This window comes from Phyllostomus discolor, chromosome 4, assembly GCF_004126475.2.
Source record: "Phyllostomus discolor isolate MPI-MPIP mPhyDis1 chromosome 4, mPhyDis1.pri.v3, whole genome shotgun sequence".
NCBI lineage: Eukaryota > Metazoa > Chordata > Mammalia > Chiroptera > Phyllostomidae > Phyllostomus > Phyllostomus discolor.
The window spans coordinates 718,182-736,274 of record NC_040906.2 but is presented as its reverse complement, the minus strand read 5'-3'; the positions used below and the strand labels follow the sequence as shown (position 1 = coordinate 736,274).

General features: G+C 72.5%; 1 protein-coding gene and 1 pseudogene across 1 annotated transcript; both read left to right on the top strand.

Annotated features, from left to right (window-relative positions):
* Positions 1-10,734: 10,734 nt before the first annotated feature.
* Positions 10,735-11,687, top strand: LOC114494096 (G-protein coupled receptor 35). The gene has a single exon (XM_028508960.2). The coding sequence runs from the start codon at positions 10,735-10,737 to the stop codon at positions 11,644-11,646; it is 912 nt and encodes a 303-aa protein (XP_028364761.1). The 3' UTR covers positions 11,647-11,687.
* Positions 11,688-15,265: 3,578 nt separating this feature from the next.
* On the top strand, positions 15,266-17,841 carry LOC118500409 (annotated as a pseudogene).
* Positions 17,842-18,093: the final 252 nt, after the last annotated feature.

Below are 18,093 nucleotides of genomic sequence, written 5' to 3'. Positions count from 1 at the left end.
GCCGGCCCGTGCGGCCCTGGCTTCCCGCCATGGCCACGGCCCTGTGTCCAAGGCCCAGTGGTCTGGGCCGGCCACCCGCACCCCATCAGAGCCCAAGGGCAGTCCCGTGCTGACCCCACGGTGCTGGTGTGGTGGCTGTGTGGGGTGATGGTCACGGTTGCCCCTGGGCCCTCCCGATGGACGTGGCCCCCAGCAGCTCTCGGTCCTCTGCCGTGTGCCCCGCGTCCGTGCCAGTCACGTGAGGAGCCCCCAGGAGACGCCCCCGAGGGCCCTCTGGGGGCCGGTCCCTGCCAGACGCTGCCGTCAGCCGCCTGCGCCTCCTGCTCTGACGGGCGCTCGGAGGTCCGTGTTGCTCAGGGGACCCAGCGGGTCTCTGACGTCCGGTGCCCTTCCTCCGCCCAGCGGAGCGCCGTTGTGGGCGGTGGTGGGCACATGGGCAAGCCCTTGCTGAGCACACCTGCCATGGGGGCCCTTCTCCGAGCCCCAGCCCCTCTGCCGTCCGTGGGTCCCCGGCCCGGCCCTGCCCTGCCCTGCCCCCCGGCCACAGCTGCTCTGTGAATGACCCGGGCCTGCCCCGGCCTTCAGCCACCTGCCCGCCTCTCTCGGAGCCTCTTGTCTGCATCTCCCGCCCCTGCGGCTCGCAGGGCCCGCCGGCACACTCTGGTCCCCGGCACCTGTTGACTCGGCACTAGAGCAGGTTAACGCCGGACCTGGGCAAGGCCACCCCTGTGCCGGGCATCACGGTCCCCCTGCCACCGGAGACGGGTCCTCATGGTTCCTCCCCTGGGACTGGGGGCGGGTCCTGCAGAGGCCGACGCGGACACAGACACACTGTGAGCTGTGCCAGTGGGTGAGGGCAGGAAGGTGGGGGTGTCTGAGCCGGTGCCGGGCGCCACGGCCCCGCTACCGCCCGGGAGCATCCAGCACCATGTGGGCCGAAAGGCCAGGTTCACAGCCCCCAACTCATCCTGGGCGGGTCCTGCCACCTGCTGCTGCTCGCTGCAGCTGGCCACCTCCACCTCGGTGGGAGGAGTCCCATCCGGGTCAGAACTGCCCACCTGCTGCCATCCACTCTGGGGACCCCCGTGAGGGCACTCACCCTCGGCCTGGAAGCCGGGAGGACCCCTGGAGCGTGCCTGCTGGCGCCTGGGGGGGATGCTGTGCTCTGAGCTGTGTCCCCCAAACTCACCGTGCAGCCCTACGCCGTGCAATGGGGCCGGAGTGGGGGACCTCGGGGAGGCGGTCAGGCTCCCGTGGGGCCACGTGCTGAGATCAGTGTCCTCGCAGGAGCCCCCGCCAGGCAGCCCCCGCTCAGACGGGGGAGCCGGCCTGCGGCCACAGGCCTCCAGGGGCACTGCTCCCTGAACCCTGCCGCCAGTCCTCTGCGGCGGCTGCGGCCAGCCTCGTGAGCCCACCCTGAGGCCGGCCCGGGGAGCAGGCCTCCCAGCCCCCACGCCCCGATGGCCTGGCCTGGCCACCTCTCAGGGTCCGTCTGTCAAGGCAGCCACACCCCAGGCAGGACACAGGCGCTGTGGGCCCCTCCAGCCGGTGTGTCCCGGGGAGGCCTGCAGGGGGTGCCCTCGAGCTGGGCCTGTGCCTCTGGGCTCTGCCCTCCGCTCCCCGCCGCCAGCCTCTGTGGTCTGCGTGTTGCTGCAGCGAGCACAGTTCGGTTACAGGAGAACAGACAGAGCCGTGCGTTTTGTCACTGGCTGGGATTCTCAGCAGAGTGCCTGGGGGCGGGGGGGGGGGAGGGGCAGGAGGCAGTGGCAGACAGCCGAGAATCAGGTGCTGCTCGCGGCCCCACCCACCCCCTCTGGGCAAGGGGGGAGCCCAGGACCCTCCGGAGCCCTCACAGGGGGGCAGGGGGTCGGGGGCTCCTCAGCCAGACGCCCTGGCTGTGACTGGATCTGGGGACGTTCCTGGTCTCTCGCTGGGTGGGTGGGGGTGGGGGGGGCTGACACGATTGGCAGAGGCCCAGTCAGGGCTCTGCCGCAGGCGGTGGGGGCCAGAGGAGGGAAGTGGGAAGGTGCCTGGGGGGGCCGTGGCCCCTGTGGTCCTGGGACCCGTGAGGTTGGGGCCGAGGAAGCGGATGTCTGGGTGCAGAGGGCGTGGTCTCCGTGCACCTCCGGACCAGCCCCCTCCCGCCCTGAGGCCTGAGCTGGCCAAGGGCAGAGGCCTCCTGCCACAGGCAACGAACGCTGAAGGAGCCCCCCACCCCAGCCCCACCCCCCGGGCAGCCCCTGCAGCCACAGGGCCTGTGTCCACTCAGCTGCTGTCGCTGGACTTCAGGGCCCTCGTTGCAGACTTGCCCTCGATGGTGCCGCCTGGTGACCTGGGCTCCGGCCCCACTCCGGGGCCAGGCCCGCCTGGGGGCCCGAGCCGCTCCGTGGACCTGCCTGCCCGTGGGGGATGGCGTGGGGCGGAGGCTGCCCCCCCCCCCCCCCCCCCGTGCCTGGCCCCGCAGGCGCAGCCGGCAGGTGGGGGCGTGTGCAGGCGGGAACGCCGTCCCTGGCCTCCTGGTGGACTTTGCCCGCTCCGCCCGTCCGCACTTCCTCCTGGGGATCACTCCCCGCTGCAGGGGCGGGGGCAGCGCCCTCCCCGCGGGAGCCGTGTCCCCGGGTCTTCTCTCTCATGTCCTGGCCCGCCGGCCCGCCCCCAGGCCTGGGCCAGCCGCGGGGGCCGCAGAGCTCGGGTGGTGAGTGTGGAGACCCCCGTGCCCTGGGGGCAGGTGGTTGGGGCGAGGGCCTGGCTGGCCGGGCTCCCCGGGCAGGAGGCAGGCGGGAGCCGGGGCCGAGGTCCTCAGGTGCCCCGAGCTCCTCTCTCTGTCCCCGTCTCTTCGCTCGTGACCGCCTCTTGCCTCACTGGGTTTCACTGGCTCTGCCCCCACGGACACGAACAGACGAGGACTCTCAGTGCTGCCTGGGAGACGGAGGGAAGAGTCCCGGCACCTCGGGGCCAGGGAGGGCCCCTCTGGTTCCGAGAAGGAGTGCAGGGGCAGGCCATGCAGGGGGAGTGCAGGGGCAGGCCGGGCCCACCACCGGCCCCGGCGCACTCAGCCCTGCAGCTCAGGGGCCCCTTTCTCCCCGGTCAGCGCTGACAGTGGCCGCGGGCTCGGGCCGCAGCCCCGCACGCCCCGTGTTTCTGGCGGGAACGGGCCTCTTCCGCGGGGGCGCGAGGCAGGCATTCCGGGGACCCGCGCGCAGGAAGGGGCGGCTGGTGGAAGGACTCGCTCCCTCGTGTGTGCGAACACGAGCCCCGAGGCTCCGCCCCATCCACACCCCCCCCCCCCCCCCCCCGTGGAAAAGCAGGGCCAGAGAGAGCCCCGAGCTCCTGTGCTCAGTCCAGCCCAGCCCCCGGCCTGGGCTCCAGGCTGCAGCCCACGGCTGCGCCCAGAGTGTGCAGTCCACGTGGCCATCAGCCACGGCAGCCATGGCCACATGGCTGTGGAGTGAGCACACTCGAGTGCATGGGGGGAGTGTGTGTGTGTGTGTGTGTGTGAGACGAGAGGGAGGGAGGGAGAGAGCGGCTTTGTGCCCCGGGGTTGTAGCCAGGAGCTTGGGTTTGGGATGGACCAGGTGCTCTTTCGAAAGTGCCGACCAACACCCCAGGCTTCCGTGGGCTCCGCTCGGGTCCGCCCCCCGGTTGGACGGGCAGGCCTCTGTGGCCCAGCGCATCCCCCTGCCCCCCCAGCAGTCTGGCACCAGGGAGGGAGGGCGGGGTGTTGACCCCCACGGCGGAGCAGCGCCATGGCCCCTGGGGTGGGACGCTGCAGCCCCCCGGGGAGCGACAGGCCCATGCCCCCAGGTGGTTCAGCCCCACACCTGAGCCCCTCTGCCCGCCTCACCCTGGTTCATAGCGCCACGCCGACGGCGCCATGGGGACCCCTGGCCATCCCGCCATCCCAACGGACCCTGTGGCTTCCCCTTCCACTTGGGGAAGCCCGACCTGCCGGCCCTCACCGCACGCGCCCCGAGGAAGCACCCACGCCCCGGCTGCCCTCGCCGCACCTGCGGGGACGGCCACACCCCCGCCTGCCCCGAGCCACGCGGCCCCGTGTCCGCGGAGACGGGGCCTGCCTCCCCCGCTGCCGGCGCTCCGGGTGCCGATGGGGGCGCCTGTGTGCCCTCCAGCCGCCGCTGCCCTGCCCGGGGCAGCACGGACGCACCTTTCCCGTCCCTCCATCTGTCTGCCCGCCCGGAGAGTTGGCCCCTGGGAGGGGCGTTCCTGGGCCGAAGGTCTTGCATCTCTAGTTTTGGGGGACACGCAGACCCCCTGCCTCCACAGGTGGGGTGTGCGGTGCCCACAGTCCCTGGGGGGCGCGCCGAGGCCACTGCTGCCAGCTCCGGCTTTGCTGGGGCTCCGGGGGCGGGCGCTGCCGGCCCCCCTTGCTCCTTGCGGGTCTGCGGCAGCCTGTCCGCCGCTTCTCCGGGCCCCGAGTTCTCCCCTCTGTGTGGTCTGTTTGTGTTTCTGTCAGCATCTTGTCCGATGTCCAGAGAGGGGTCAGGAGGCCAGTGTCCTGGGGAAGGCCGGGCAGGGACGTGAGGACAGTCGGCCACACGTTTCCCAAGGGGAGCGGGGGACCTCCTGCCCAGTGGCCCTTGGAGGGCTGGGCGGGCCGCCCGCTCTTGGGCTCACCCCAGACAGACCAGCCACCGCGGAGGCCGCCGCCCTGGGTGGCCGGGGGATCGGCGGGGGGTGAGGGTGGGGGGGGAGCCCTTTCACAGGGAGACGCACCCTCTGCTCCGACCTCAGCCGACCTCCCAGGAGAGGGAGGGCACCCATGCTCTCTGCCCATCACCTCTCCGGCCTGAGGGCCCCCCACGAGTGGAGCCAGAATGCCCGTCCTATGGGGTGGGGGGCCCCCCCGGGCTCCTCAGCGGGGGCTGTGGCCCCCCGGGAGAGAGGGGGTGCGACGAGTGGGGAGGGCCCCCAGGCGGCCTGGAGCCCCGCCTGCTGTCCTCTGCGGGTGGGGGTGCCCTGCGGGCCGGCCGCCTGGCCTCGCGCCAGCAGCCCGCCTCAGACAGCGCGGCCTCGGGCAGAGCGGGGGGCGGGGAGGCTGGGAGGAGTCAGCAGCCTGAGGGAGGCTGGAGCCACCTCCTCAGCCGCCCCTTTGCACTGCCGGGGGGTCCCCGAGGGTTCCGGCGGAGCAGGCACGGGGTGCACGCCGTGGGCCGTCCGGTCAGCCGTCAGTCAGCGGGCCAGGGGAGGAGGGGCGCGTCAGCCGGCAGGGGTGAGTGAGCCGGCCTGGGGGCTGAGGCCGGCCACGGTCTCCCCACTCGGGGACCCTCCTGCTGGGAGAGGGCCGGGCGGGTGGGGCGCTGCAGCCAGCGGAGGGGGCAGTCCCACCGCCTGCGGGTGTCTGGACGCCCTGAGGCACGGGTGAGCTGCGGTGATGGGTGCCACGGGGCCGGGGGCCGGGCAGGGAAGGGCGGAGCCGTGTGCGCTCCCCTCGCGTGGCCTGCGTGTGCCTGTGGCTCTGCGGGGGGTGCGCGGGGGTCTGGACCAGGACGGGCGGCCCCACAGGCCCCCTCGGCCCAGCTGCTCTCCCGTCTGTGTGACCCAGGGAGTGGTCAAGTGCCCCTATGACCTTTACACGACCGCATGGCCTTTTCACCACCCTTCACGATCTATGGAACCTCAGGCCCAGCAGGCCCTGAGGGTGTGCCCCCGGGGATGCCCACCAAGCCCTGCCCCCCCACCCTGATTCTCACCCTCGGGGGACCTGCCCACGCTCAGCTCGAGTGATGCGTGAACGAGTGAGTGGATGATGCGAGAATCAGGAGCCGTGCGGGGCTCAGCCCACAGCGGGTGGCGGCAGGTGCCCGAGGGGGAGAGGTGGCAGCTGCCAGAGCCAGCGGCCCAGCCTCCCCGGGGCCACTTCCCTGCAGGCCCCAGGTGGGCCTAGAGCAGTGACCGTAGCCGGTGGCTGCCGCCCACAGCCCTGCAGCCCTCTGGACCCCCGAGGGTTCGGAGGAAAGGCCCGAGGACCCCCCAGACCCGTGCCGGGCCCCGCCCACTGGCCGGCCACAGGGTCTCTCCCAGGCCCAGCAGGTGCGAAGCAGGACCAGGCTCTGGGCTCTGGGCCCTCGGCAGGATGGCAGGCGTGGGGTGCCGGCCGAGTGTGGGGCCTGGCAACGGCATCGAGGCTGCCCCCCGGCCCGTCCTCAGCAGACACGCTGCTGTGGCTGCGAGACTGCCTGGCCCTGAGTGACCGGGCCTGGTCTGAAGCCGGAGGCCTGCCCAGGGCGGCCCCACCCCACTGGGAGGGGAGCCAGCGGCGTGGTGGGCTGCGGGGGGGCGGGGGCAGTGGCCCCTCCCACAGGCAGATGTCTCTGCACCCACGGTCACTGGCGTCCACTGGGAGGCCCGACCCTGCTGGGCCCTCTTCCCCGTCACCAGCTGGATCCTTCCTGCTGCCGGGGCTGCCAACTGGGCAACGGGCAGGTGACTGCGTGCCCCGTGGTGTGTGTGTGCACCCTGAGGCCCTGCCGCGTGCCTGCGGTGACAGGTCGGGGCCGGGGGGTGGGGGGGGTCCAGGCCACCGGCAAGAGCCAAGTGCAGCCGAGCCTGGGAAACACGGGAAAACACGGGTGCGAACCCGCAGCCACGGACACACACGTGGCCCTCGGCTCACGCCATGCGTGGGACTTCCCCCACCCCGCCCCGAGGCTTTCCCGGCGAGACTTGAGACTCTCTCGTGGCTCCGGCTCCGGCTCCGGAGCACGGTGTCCAGGGCGCACGTGGTGCTGAGGGTGTCCGTCCGTCAGCCCCACGTGACCAGCGAGGTTTCCAGGCCCCGGAGGCTCCTGGCCGTCCGTTTGGGGGGAACCAGAGTCACGCATGGGTGTTCGGCCGTGTGGGGCTGGCACCTCTAACCCCAAGTCATCCAAGGGTCGGTGGCACAGAAGCCAAGGCCGTCTGAAGAGACCCACGTGGAGGGAGGAGGCGGGGCGTGGGGGGCGGGGCGGCGGGGAGCCCGTGGAGTGACCCCACCGCCTGGGCCTGGGGTCCCTCCTGGGGGACAGGGATGAGCCCAGGCCCCTCCTCAGGGGCCCCCACCCCCCGTTCCGGCCGCAGTCCCCTCTCTGCAGCTCGGGGTGGGCCCAAGCGCTGCCCCACAGTCTGTGAGGGGAGACAGGCCCTGGTCAGGGCCTGGGGGGACACCGGGGAGGCAGAGGCCCTGCCCAGGGAAGTGGGGGGGCCCCCGGCGTCCACGGGAGGCTCAGCGTGCAGGGGCCGGGCGGGGAGGATGCCCAGGGAGGACTCGGGGGGCGGGGGGCGTTCGGGACGGGAGGAGGGCCGCCCGGACCAGACGGGAGGCCTCTGAGGAGCGGGGCCCGAGCGGGCAGGCGGCTGAGGCAGCCGCGGGAAGGGGTCCCGCCGGCCAGCGCGAGTGCCCCGTAGCTGGCGTGTGAGGTGTCAGGAGGTGTCGACACCCAGCCGGGCTCTCACTTCCCTTCCTAGAAATTTCCCACGCGGTGCTGGGCTGGGCAGAGGCCGGGAGCCGTCAGCCCCACTCTGCTGTCATCGGCCGCCTGCCTTACGGGGGGGCGCGGCCGGCAGCTCAGCCCAGAAACCCCACTGTGGGCAGGTCGGTGCCGGCCGTGGGGTCGGGGGTCCCAGGGCCGGGCGGGGCTGCGCTGCGCTGGGGGCTTGGAACCTGGGGGTGGGGGCGGTATCTGAAGGGGGCCCTGGGAGCCGGGGTCGGTCAGAATGTGGGCTGCAGTTCAGAGGAACTTGGGGTGTCTCCCAGGGCCTGGGTTCCCATCTCATTGTGAAATCCACGTTGTGGGCTGTGGCCACGTTTTAAAAACTAGAATGGAAATATCTCAGTTCTGTGTTCTCGCCTCGGTGAGTTCTGTTTTGTGGAAGCTTGTTACTTGTCCTTTACACTTAACCGGGCAACACTGGTCATCAGCAGTCCATAAACTTCGGGGGTACGAGGGTGTTGGTCGGCCGCCGTGCCCCGGGCGTCCAGGGTCCTCCTGTCGCTGCGCATCTGACCCTGGCCCCCTCGCCCCCACCCCGCCGTCTGCGTCTGCGAGCTTGTTTCTCTTCCTCTGCAGTGAGTTTCTTTCTCTTCCGCGTCCCCCCGTGAGGACACCACGCGGTGTCTGTCCCGTCCTGTCTGACGGTGCCCCTGAGCGTGCGGGGCGCTGCCGTCAGGAGAGGCGGCATCTCGCCCTCGCTGCGGCCCAGCAGCGGCCCTGCGCGTGGGCCCCCCCCCCCCCCCCCCCCCGCCGCCTCTGCCCCCGCCCGCGTCTGTCGCCCAGCGCCGGCGGCTTCCACACCTTGGCCGCAGCAAACGACCCTGTGCACGCGTGTGGGGCTGCCGTGTCGTGACGAGAAAGCGTTTTCTTGTTCCGGGTCCATCCTCAGACGAGGAGTCGCTGGATTGATCCCGCACTCTCCTCTCGTTCCCTCGTGACCGCACCCGGTGGCGACCCCAGCAGTGGGCGCCGGGGGGGCCCCCCTCCCCCGCACCCCCCCCCCCCGCTGGCCTGCAGGCTCTGGGAAACCCCCGTTCCGCTCGTGCGCGCTAGTGCTGGCCCCTGGGGTGTCTCTCGGGTGGGCCCCGAGCTCCGGAGGCCTCCGTGGTGCCCGGGCGCTGCCCTCTGCCCCGAGTCCCGCTCAGCGGGCTGCGGCGTCCGGGGGCCAGCAGGGCCGGCGGGCCGAGGGCAGCTGGGAGGCTGCGGGGGGCCCGGCTCCCCAGCGCACACGCAGGTCTCTGTGCAGGGACGCCCAGACGTCTCCGCGCGGGTCGAAGGGCGGCTTCTGCTTCCTGTGTGGGAGCAGATAAGGGGGCCTCCACTCCCCGCCCCACAGCAGCGCCCCCACCCCCGGCCGGAAAGGAAGGGCCCTGACAGCCAAGCCTCCGGCGACCCCAGCGACCCCAGCCCAATCCCCCGACCCTGCACAGTGTCTGTTGGAGGGGACGGTGCACACGCCGGGCAGAAGGCCGGCTGGCAGCCCTGTCCTGGACGCACACCCCCACGTGGGGGCCGGGCCGAGGCAGGGGTGGGCGGGGGCCGTCTGGGCGGGGCCGAGGCCTCGACTGCCCTAGTTTCTCCCGGGACACACCCCCGGGGACAGAGAGGAGGCCCCCGGGGAAGCAGCCCCGGCAGCTTCGAAGGGTTCTGGGGGTGTCACAGAGCTGGCAGGCAGGTCACGGGGTGTCTGGGTGGGAGGCGGCTGGGAGGGCCGCACCGGCAGGAAGTGGGGAGGGCAGCAGTGGGTTCCAGCAGGCTCCAGGCTCCGGGTCGGAGGGACGCAGCGGTGGGTAACGGCAGGGCGTCGGGAACAGAGCCAGCAGTGCCTCTCGGCCGCGGGAGAGTGAGCTGGAGGCCTGGAGGGGTGGGGGGCCTTCCTCCAGGAAAGGGTTCGTGAAACTGTAATTGCCAGGTGTGCCATTTTAAAATTCGAAAGAGCTGGGATGGCTTATTTGCCGGCATCTTCCCGTTCTTGGCCGAAACTGTGCCCCTGCCTGTCTGTGGTCTGTGTCGGCAGGCCCTTGGGGGCCACAGCCGGAGGCGCCGACGAGCCGGTGACTCAGCAGACGCCAGCTCCCGGTGTTTCCTCCCTCCGGCGAGTGGGGGTGGGCGGCGGGGGGCTGGCAGGGGCGCAGGCCCAGCCCAGCCTGGCCCTGAGCTGCCCTGGGGGACTGACCCCCTTCCCTTCCCTTCCCCGCCTGAGAGGCAGGGAGCCCCCCGAGGGCCTGTCCTCAAGGGGGAGGGAGGCCACGGCCCCCAGGCCCCTCCAGCCCGAGGAGCCCAGGCAGGGGCTGGGAGGAGGCGTGAGGATGGGGGTGCCCTGTGCCGCTGGTGAGGGGGCCCCGAGGCCAGCACAGCTCAGGGTGAATCCTGAGTCCATCTCGGCGTTGGGTGCAGTCACAGGGAGGCCAGACCCCTGGCCCCGTGCCCCCGCCCTGGTAGGCTGGTCCGGGCCCCCCGGGGCTGCATGCTAGGGCCCGTGCAGGGGACGAGAGTCCAGCGTGGACGGTGGAGGGGGAGTCTGGGCGGGGCTTCTGGTGACGAGGATGACGGGGCAGAGGCAGCCCGGTGCCGCCCTGAGACCAGCCTGGGCCTGGAGGGGCCGAGCCCACCCCCCAGCTGCTCGGACCACAGGGAGCTGGGGGCTCCCAGCCCCACCTGGGGCCAGGGGTGGGCCTCAGTGCCCAGGACGGGGTGGGCGGGAGTCCTGGGGGTTCCTGGGGGGCTGACGGGCACCACAGCCCTGTCGCCCCAGGCCTCCGCTGCCGGGTGGCCGGGGGTGGGGTGGATGGGATCGCGCTGCTGGGTCCAGGCGTGGGTCAGAGGCGGGCGCCTCCTGCAGCCAGGTCCGGGGAGGGGCGGAAGGGCTTCGTCCTCCCTCTGCCCCGGAGGCACCGCCCCAGGCTCCCCGTCCTGAGCTGGCTGGCTGGACTCGAGGTGGACGGTGAGCTCCCATCTTCCTCTCTGCCCAGCAGCAGGCCGGGCCCGGGGCCGCGGGGCTCCCGAGAGGGTGAGGGTCCGGTCCAGGCCAGGGCTGGCCCACCGTGCCACCCTGCCAGTCCCCTGGGCAGGCGTCTGGCCTCAGTGCCCGGGAGTTCCTCGAAAGGGTGAGTTTGGGTGCCTGGGTGGCGGTGGGGGTTCACCTCCTGCATCCTTGGCCAGAGGTGGGAGGGGCTCCGCCAGCCCCGGGGCCCGCCTCCTGCCCGCCCCCTGAGCCCCGCCCACCCCCTGCAGCCCCAGGACCATGAACGGCTCCTGCCCCGATGACTGGCTGCGTGGGGCCGAGTCCGCCCAGTACGCCTACCTGGGCCTGCTGCTGGCGCTGGGCCTGCTGCTGAACGCCCTGGCGCTCTGGGTGCTGTGCTGCCGCCTGCGCCGCTGGACGGAGACCCGCGTCTACATGGTCAACCTGGCCTCGGCCGACCTCTGCCTGCTCTGCACCTTGCCCTTCATGGTCTACTCGCTGACGGGCCGCGCGAGCACAGGGGACACCATGCTGTGCCAGGTCTCCCAGAGCGTCTACCTGGTCAACAGGTACATGAGCATCAGCCTGATCACAGCCATCGCCGTGGACCGCTACGTGGCCGTGCGGCACCCCCTGTACGCCCGCAGGCTGCGCTCCCCGCGGCAGGCGGGGGCCGTGTGCGCGGCCCTCTGGGTGCTGGTGGCCGGCTCCCTGGGGCTCCGCTGGGCCCTGAAGGACCGGGAGGGCGGCTTCTGCTTCGGGAACCCCTCCCGGCAGCACCCCAAGACCGTGGTCTTCTCCCTGCTGGGCTTCTACCTGCCGCTGGCCGTGCTGCTGCCCTGCTCCCTGCAGGTGGTGGCCGCCCTGGGCCGCAGGCCGGCCTCCGGGGCGGGCCAGGCGGAGGCCTCCCGCAGGGCCGCCCGCATGGTCTGGGCCAACCTGGCCGTGTTCGTGGTCTGCTTCCTGCCCTTGCACGTGGTGCTGACGTGGCGCCTGGCCACAGGCCTGAGCAGCTGTGCCATCGACTCCGCCCTCCTCATCACCAGCAAGGTCTCGGACGCCAACTGCTGCCTGGACGCCGTGTGCTACTACTACATGGCCAAGGAGTTCCAGGAGGCGTCCGCCCTGGCCAGCGGCCCCGGCGTCAAGGCCCAGAGGAGCCAGGGCTCTCTGTGTGTGACGGTGGCCTAGGGGACCAGCGTGGGGCGGGGGAGGTGGGGGGCCCGTGGCGCGGAGCCCCCGAGCTCGCTGTGGCTGCGGGCCGGTCCTGAAGGCCTGCTGTGTGGCGGGGCCCCGGGCACAGAGCCCTCGACGGTGGCCGCCCCGCCCCTGGGGACTGAGGGCTGGCAGGACCCCCCAACAGGAGCCTGCGGCGGGGCTGCACCCCTGCTGAGCCCAGGGCCCGGGGCACCGCGGCCCCGGGGGCGGGAACCTGCCCGGTGCTGCCGTCCACCGGGGCTGGAATAAAGTGGTTCCTCCGGGCTGGCCAGGACGGAGCTGTTTGTGCTGCCCAGCCCGCACGGCGGGAGGTGGGGGAGCGGGGGTGTCTCTCCGGGGGACTCTCCTTTGCCCGCCAGCCGGCTTCCCACCCGCCCGGCTCCCTGGCCCCTGAGGTCCGGTGGCCGCCTGGTTTCTCCCGCCGGCGCAGGCCGGGACCCTGCACAGATCAGTGGGTGGGGGAGGGGGGCCGTGAGGAGGGGCCGGGGCCTGTCCGGGACACGCACCCATGCTCCGTTCAGGAAGCGGGGAGCTGGGTGCCAGCTGGGCAGGTTTGCACTGCGCTGCTCCGCCCTGGCCTCCCTGGCGGGGCGTCCAGACTCAGGCTGACACGGCCAGAGCGCTGCGGCGGCTGCTGTGGCTGCTGGTCCGGGGGGGCCTGGGCTCAAAGTCCAGCGCTGCCCCTCCCACCCGCGTGTCCTGGCCCCTCCGCTCTGTTCTCCTGCTGCCGCGTCCTGGCAGGGCCAACCCCCCCACCCCAGCCAGCCCCCCCCACGTGTCTGCCCCCAACCTGAGCCCTCCAAGCCTGCCTGCCGTCACCACAGCCCCTGGCCTCTGCCACCTCCGCCCTCCAGGGTGTTGCTTTCCAAGGCGCCGAGGGGTCCACAGAACGGCCCCCACCCTGGGCTGGCGTGCCCACGGCACTCACGGGCTGTCTAGTCCTGTCCTTGGCCAGGTTTGGGGGCCAGGGAAACGGGCAGAACTGGGCCTGGGGCTTGCCTCCCCAGTGTTGTGAGAGGGAGGAGGGGGTGCCCAGACACCCGTGGGGGCCAGCACCAGAGAAGGACGGTGGACTGCAAGGCCAGCTACGGGCACGTGGCGGCCGCCTCCTGGGCCCCGTGTGCAGCAGGACTCGGCAGCCTCTCTGAGCTCAGAGGCGCAGCTGCCGCGCCCTCTGCCCCCAGCAGTGGAGGGGCCCTCCGCCCCCGAAGGACCCGCCTGCCTCCTGCGGATGCCCAGGGCCCCCCTCCCTGGCCCGGGGCGCTGCTCCTCCCTGGTCTGGGGCTGGGCCTGGGGCACACACGGTCCCTCTCCCCCGCCCCGTGGGGCTCCCAGCACAGAGGAGGCGGCCGGATTTCCACAGAGTCGGGCCCAGGACGCCACTTCGCACGGCCACCGCCGCCCTGGGGAGAGTCGGGGGGGGGGGGCGGGCTGCTGTGGGCTGCGCAGCTCCGACCCCGCGGGGACAGCCAGGGGAGGTGTGGGTGGTCGGCTCCGAGTGAGGCGACTCCCGGGAGGCGGTGGCCACCTGCGGGCCTCAAGGCGAGACGGGTGGAGGCGGCGGCCGGGCCTGCACGCAGGCCGGGGTGGGCCCAGAGGACACTGCCTGGAACCCAGCCGGTTCTGATCGGGGCTGGGCTCCGTGCAGAGACCACGGTGCCGCTGGGCAGGGCCCTGTCCCGCTGTCCTGTCCCGCCCGCGCTCTGTATGTAGGTCCTTCTTCCGGGGCCGTTTGCCGTGAGAAGCCCCTTCCTGTCCGTGCCGGGGTCCAGCCGGCCGCAGGTGGTCCGGGGACGAGGCAGCCCACGTCGGGGGGGCCCCACTGTCCGCCCTCAGGCTCTCGGCAGAGCCCCTCCCGAGCGCACGGGTGCCGCCTCCTGCGGGCGGGCAGAGGCCGTGCGGGAGAAGCGAGCATGGGGCTCAGGTCGGCCCCCGCGGCCGCGGCGTGGGGCTCGGGGGAGCTGTGGGCGTTCACAGTGAAGTTCAGCCTGGGCCCTCGAGCTGGGCTGGGAAGGGCCCAGAGCCCAGAGCTCCGACAGTAGGAGAACGGTTGTGCCGAAAGTCTCGGAAGTGGGGGAAGTGAGCTGGCCAGGCAGCGTGGGCTCAGAGCAGGGGGTCCACGGGCAGGAGACCGGCCCTGGGGGCTCAGGAAGGAGGACAGGAAGGCGGTGCGTGCCCGGGGCAGGAAGTGGGGGACAGGGCGTGGGCGGGGGGAGGGGGGCAGGGGGAGTGCGCCCTCGCTGGGCCGGCCCGTCATCTCAGGGGTTTTCCCCGGAGGCCTCGGGGGAGGTCTCCATGGAGGACGAGACCAGACGTCATCACCCCGGGGGGTGACCTCCCAGGGCCGTGGTCCCCACCGAGGGCTTGGTGCCGGCCAGGGCCCTGAGTCACCGCAGCTGGTCCCACCGTCAGCCCAGCCGCCGCTCCACCTGGCGCCCAGGGCTGACACTCAGCTGAACTGGGCGTCACCGCTGGTCTAGCCGAGGCCTCTGTCTCTGTGGTCAGAGCCTCGCTGCCCTGTGAGGGCTTGTGAGGGCTTGTGGGGGCCCCTCCACTTCTGCTCTCTGGGGGCTGGGCTGCAGCCCTAGCAGCTGGGAAGGGGGAGGGCAGGTCGCCCCGGGGGTGGGGGCCGAGCCTGGAGCAGCTGTTTTCCCAGCGTTGCCCGCTGCTGGGCGCCTGGGCCGTTCCGCCGTGGTGCCCTCCGTACCTGGCCCCTGGCCCCTGCTCTGCTCCAGCCTGTGTCGAGGGCCCCTCCTGCCCAGGGACCCCTCCTCAGGGCTGCCCCGCCTCCTCGGGAGGGCGCCTTGGGGTGCAGAGCCCACAGCGGAAACCCCTGCTCACTTCCCCAAAGCGCCCGTCAGCATGAAAGCGCAGCGAGTCTGACCACACGCGGAGGGGGGCGCCGGCCTCCCCAGCTCGTGCAGAATCTGGACTAGACGGCACCCAGTCCCCGGGGAGCAAGGGCGTGCTCCAGCCCCTGTTCCCGGGACAGGGCTGACCGGGAAGAGACACCCCCGCACCCACCTCTGTGCAGGAGGGGCGCCCTGCCTGGCCCTCGGAGCTTTGCCACCTCAGTGCCCACCCCCCGCCTGCCCTGCAGCACCAGCTCCAGGCCTGAGCAGACGCCCCTCACGGCGCCCAGGCACCCGCGGGGCACAGGAGGGAGTGCTCCCGCCCCTCGCCCTGCCCTCTCCCGCCCCCCCCCCAGGGGGTGTCCTCTGAGCAGAGGGCTGAGTCCCCGGGCGCCCTCGGGCCCCTTCCTCCTGCAGGTGACCTGGCCGCGTTTCTCCCTGCCACCTTCCGCCAGCCAGCCCCTCGGGCTCCAGCCCCAGCTGTGTCCTCGCTCAGGCCCGCGTCCCCCAGGGCTTGCTGCATGGGGGTGGCCGGGGCAAGGCCATCTCCTGCTTAGCCAGAATATGCCCCACCCACATGGGGGGCTCAGGGCCCCTTTGAGAGGGGGGTTTGCAACATAGGGACTTCCAGAGCGTTCTCCGGCCAGCCCGCCAGAAAGGGGGGTGAGTGAAGCAGAAAGGGCAGACAGGCTGCTGCTGTGGCCCTGGGCGCCCTGAGCTGGGTGGCCTGAGCTGACCACATGGGGCCGGCCATTGGGTGCACGGCCAAGGAGAGCCGCTTGCTGAAGGCAGGTCCTGTGCCATGGCCCTGGCTGGCCACGTGCCCTCCTCTCTTCTAAGGGGGTCCCTGGGCAGCACCCCACAGCGTCCCCTACACCTTCCCATCCTGGCAGAGCGGGTTCCCGGACCCCCGGGAGGCAGCCAAGGGTCTCTGGCTTTCCCGGGTGTGGTTGGCTTGCTGCCGGCCCTGAACCGCGGGGCTTCCTGCGTGGGGTTCCCTGGCAGGTGTCAACCACAGATGTCTCGGAACAGGGCCGCCGCCCGCCAAGGCGGCCCTGGGTGCGAGGCGGGGACGCCCGCGCTCCATCCGGCCCTGAGCTCCGGCTGCTGCAGCGAGTGGCCAAGAAGGGTGAGTGACAGGAGTCGCTCACCGCAGGCAGGGGTGGCCGGGGCGTGCGTGAACGCAGGTGTCATGGGATGGGCGACCCCGCCCACTGGAGGAGACTGTGGAGGCGGTGACCGGCCGAGTAGCCTGGCTGAGCGCAGAGGGGCCCCAGCGCGAGTCCTCAAGGCCCTGGCTGACCCCGGTCGGTGAGTCCACCCTGGGCCGACCCTGTCCCCCTGCAAGGCCCCCGCCCTGCCTGCTGGCCCCCAGAGAGGCTCCCAGGAGCAGGGAGTGGGGCTGGCCCTCGGGCATCCTCCTTAGTCCCCGGCCGGGGCCAGGCCTGAGTGTGGCCACTGGTCCAGAGCCCCAAGCCCACGCTGGTCGGGGTGGAGGCCCTGAGCTCTGGAGGAGAGAGCGTAGGCCAGCTCTGCCTCCCGGAGGACCAGCCCCCCCGCCACCCCCCTCCCCCATCCCGCCGCTGGGCCATGGCCCTGGACAGGCCCCCAGGGCCCAGGGGGCAGGGTGACCCCGCAGAGGCCCCGGCCAGCAGAGGCCCCGGCCTGAGCGGAAGCCTCTGGTCAAGAGGCCCGGAGAGCAGCCCCCACAGAGGCCCCTGCCGCCAGGACACCACTGGGCGGGGCAGGGCAGGTGGCTGGTCCTCAGTGTGTGGGGCCTCGGTGGAGACCCTGGGTCAGAGGAGGGGGGCACCCTGATCCAGGTTTGTGGGAGCCCTGGGCCTGGCACAGGGAGCAGGGAGAGGGGGAAAAAGCTGGGGAGTGGACCGGGGGAGCGGGACAGGACGGGGCGGCTGCAATGTCTCCCTCCCCGCCCCAGGAGCGGCTCCCGAGCCTGCCGGCTGGCGCCCCACCGCCCCGCCCCGCCCCCAGGCTGCCAGGCATGGCGCCCACAGCCGACGCCCCGGGCAGCAGCAGCGAACAGCTGCAGCACGGACAGGGGCGCCGGGTCGCAGGCAGCCACCATCGCCTCCATCGGCCTCACCCTGGCGCTGGGGCCTGCTGCTGAACGCCCTGGCGCTCTGGGTGTTCTGCTGCCGCCTGCGCCGCTGGACGGAGGCCCGCGTCTACATGGTCACCTGGCTGCGGCCGACTGCCTGCTGCTGCTGAGCCTGCCGTGGGTCCTGCACACGCTGGGCCAGCCGCCGGGGGGGGGGGGGGGGGGGGGGCCCGGGAGGGCGCCTGTGCAGGGTCCTGCAGGGCTTCTACTACGTCAACACCTACATGAGCATGTGGCTGCTGGCCGCCATCGCCGCCGACCGCTACGCCGCCCTGCGGTTCCCGCTGCGGGCCCGGGCCTGGCGCAGCCCCCGGCAGGCCGCCCTCGCCTGCGCGGCCCTCTGGGTGCTGGTGGTCGGGGGCCGTGGCGCTGCCCGCCGCCTGGCTGGGCCCGGGGAGAGCTTCTGCTTTGGGAGGGGCGCACGCGGGGCCCCAGGGCCCTGGTCCTCTCCCTGCTGCTCTTCGTCCTCCCGCTGGTCGTCCTGAGCTTCTGCTCAGTCCAGGTGCTCCGGCACCCTCCTCCGCGAGCGGAAGCGGGCGCAGCCCCAGGCCGCCGCCCCCATCCTCAAGGCCCTCTGCGTGGTGACCGCCAACCTGGCCACCTTCCTGCTCTGCTTCCTCCCGCTGCACGTGGCCTTGCTGGCCAAGCTCCTGGCCCAGTGGACGGGCGCGGCCTGCCCCACCGTCCAGCGGGTGGCAGCCTTCGTGCAGGTGGCCTCCCGCATCGCCAATGCCACTGCTGCCTGGACGCCGTGTGCTACTTACTTCGTGGCCGCGGAGTTCCAGGAGGAGGTGGGGGCTGTGCTCGCCAGGCCGTGGCCTTTCGCGGGGAGGGTGGCGGGCGCCGCTGCGTGCGGCCCCCCTGACCTGGGCGCCCAGGAGAGGGCCGTGGGAGGGGGTCCCCCGGAGCTGCCATCTCCCCACGGCCACCGAGTCCGCGAGAAGCAGCCCGCCCCCGGCACAGCGGGACGAGGCCCCGCCTCCGGCCGTGGGTCCTGGGCCTGCTTCCCTCCGGGGGCGGGGCCTGACCCCAACATCAAAGGGCTGTGACCACACGGGTCTTTCTCCTCCACGGTCAGCCTCTCCTTTGTCCCCCCGCTCAAGCTCGACGGCACAGAGTGACCCCTGTTTACTCCGGGGGACCCCCCCAGCGCTGGACGTCCTGGGGAGGGTGTCACCTAAAAATGAGCCCTCGCCTCGCCGGTCGCCCGCGTCCTGACCCGACACCAAAGTTCAGGGCCTTCAACGCCTGCTCAGCCCCGGGCCGGCGGGGGCACCCCCTCCCCCGAGCTGGGCCCCGTTTAAGGAGACACGGCCACCAAACGAGCTTAAAGAAATTCTTTTTTTTCTCATCAAGGAAAAAAGACTTGTGTATTTTTTAGAGGCGGGGAAGGGAGGGAGGAATGGAGGGAGAGGAACATCAATCTGTGGTCGCCTCTCGTGGCGCCCC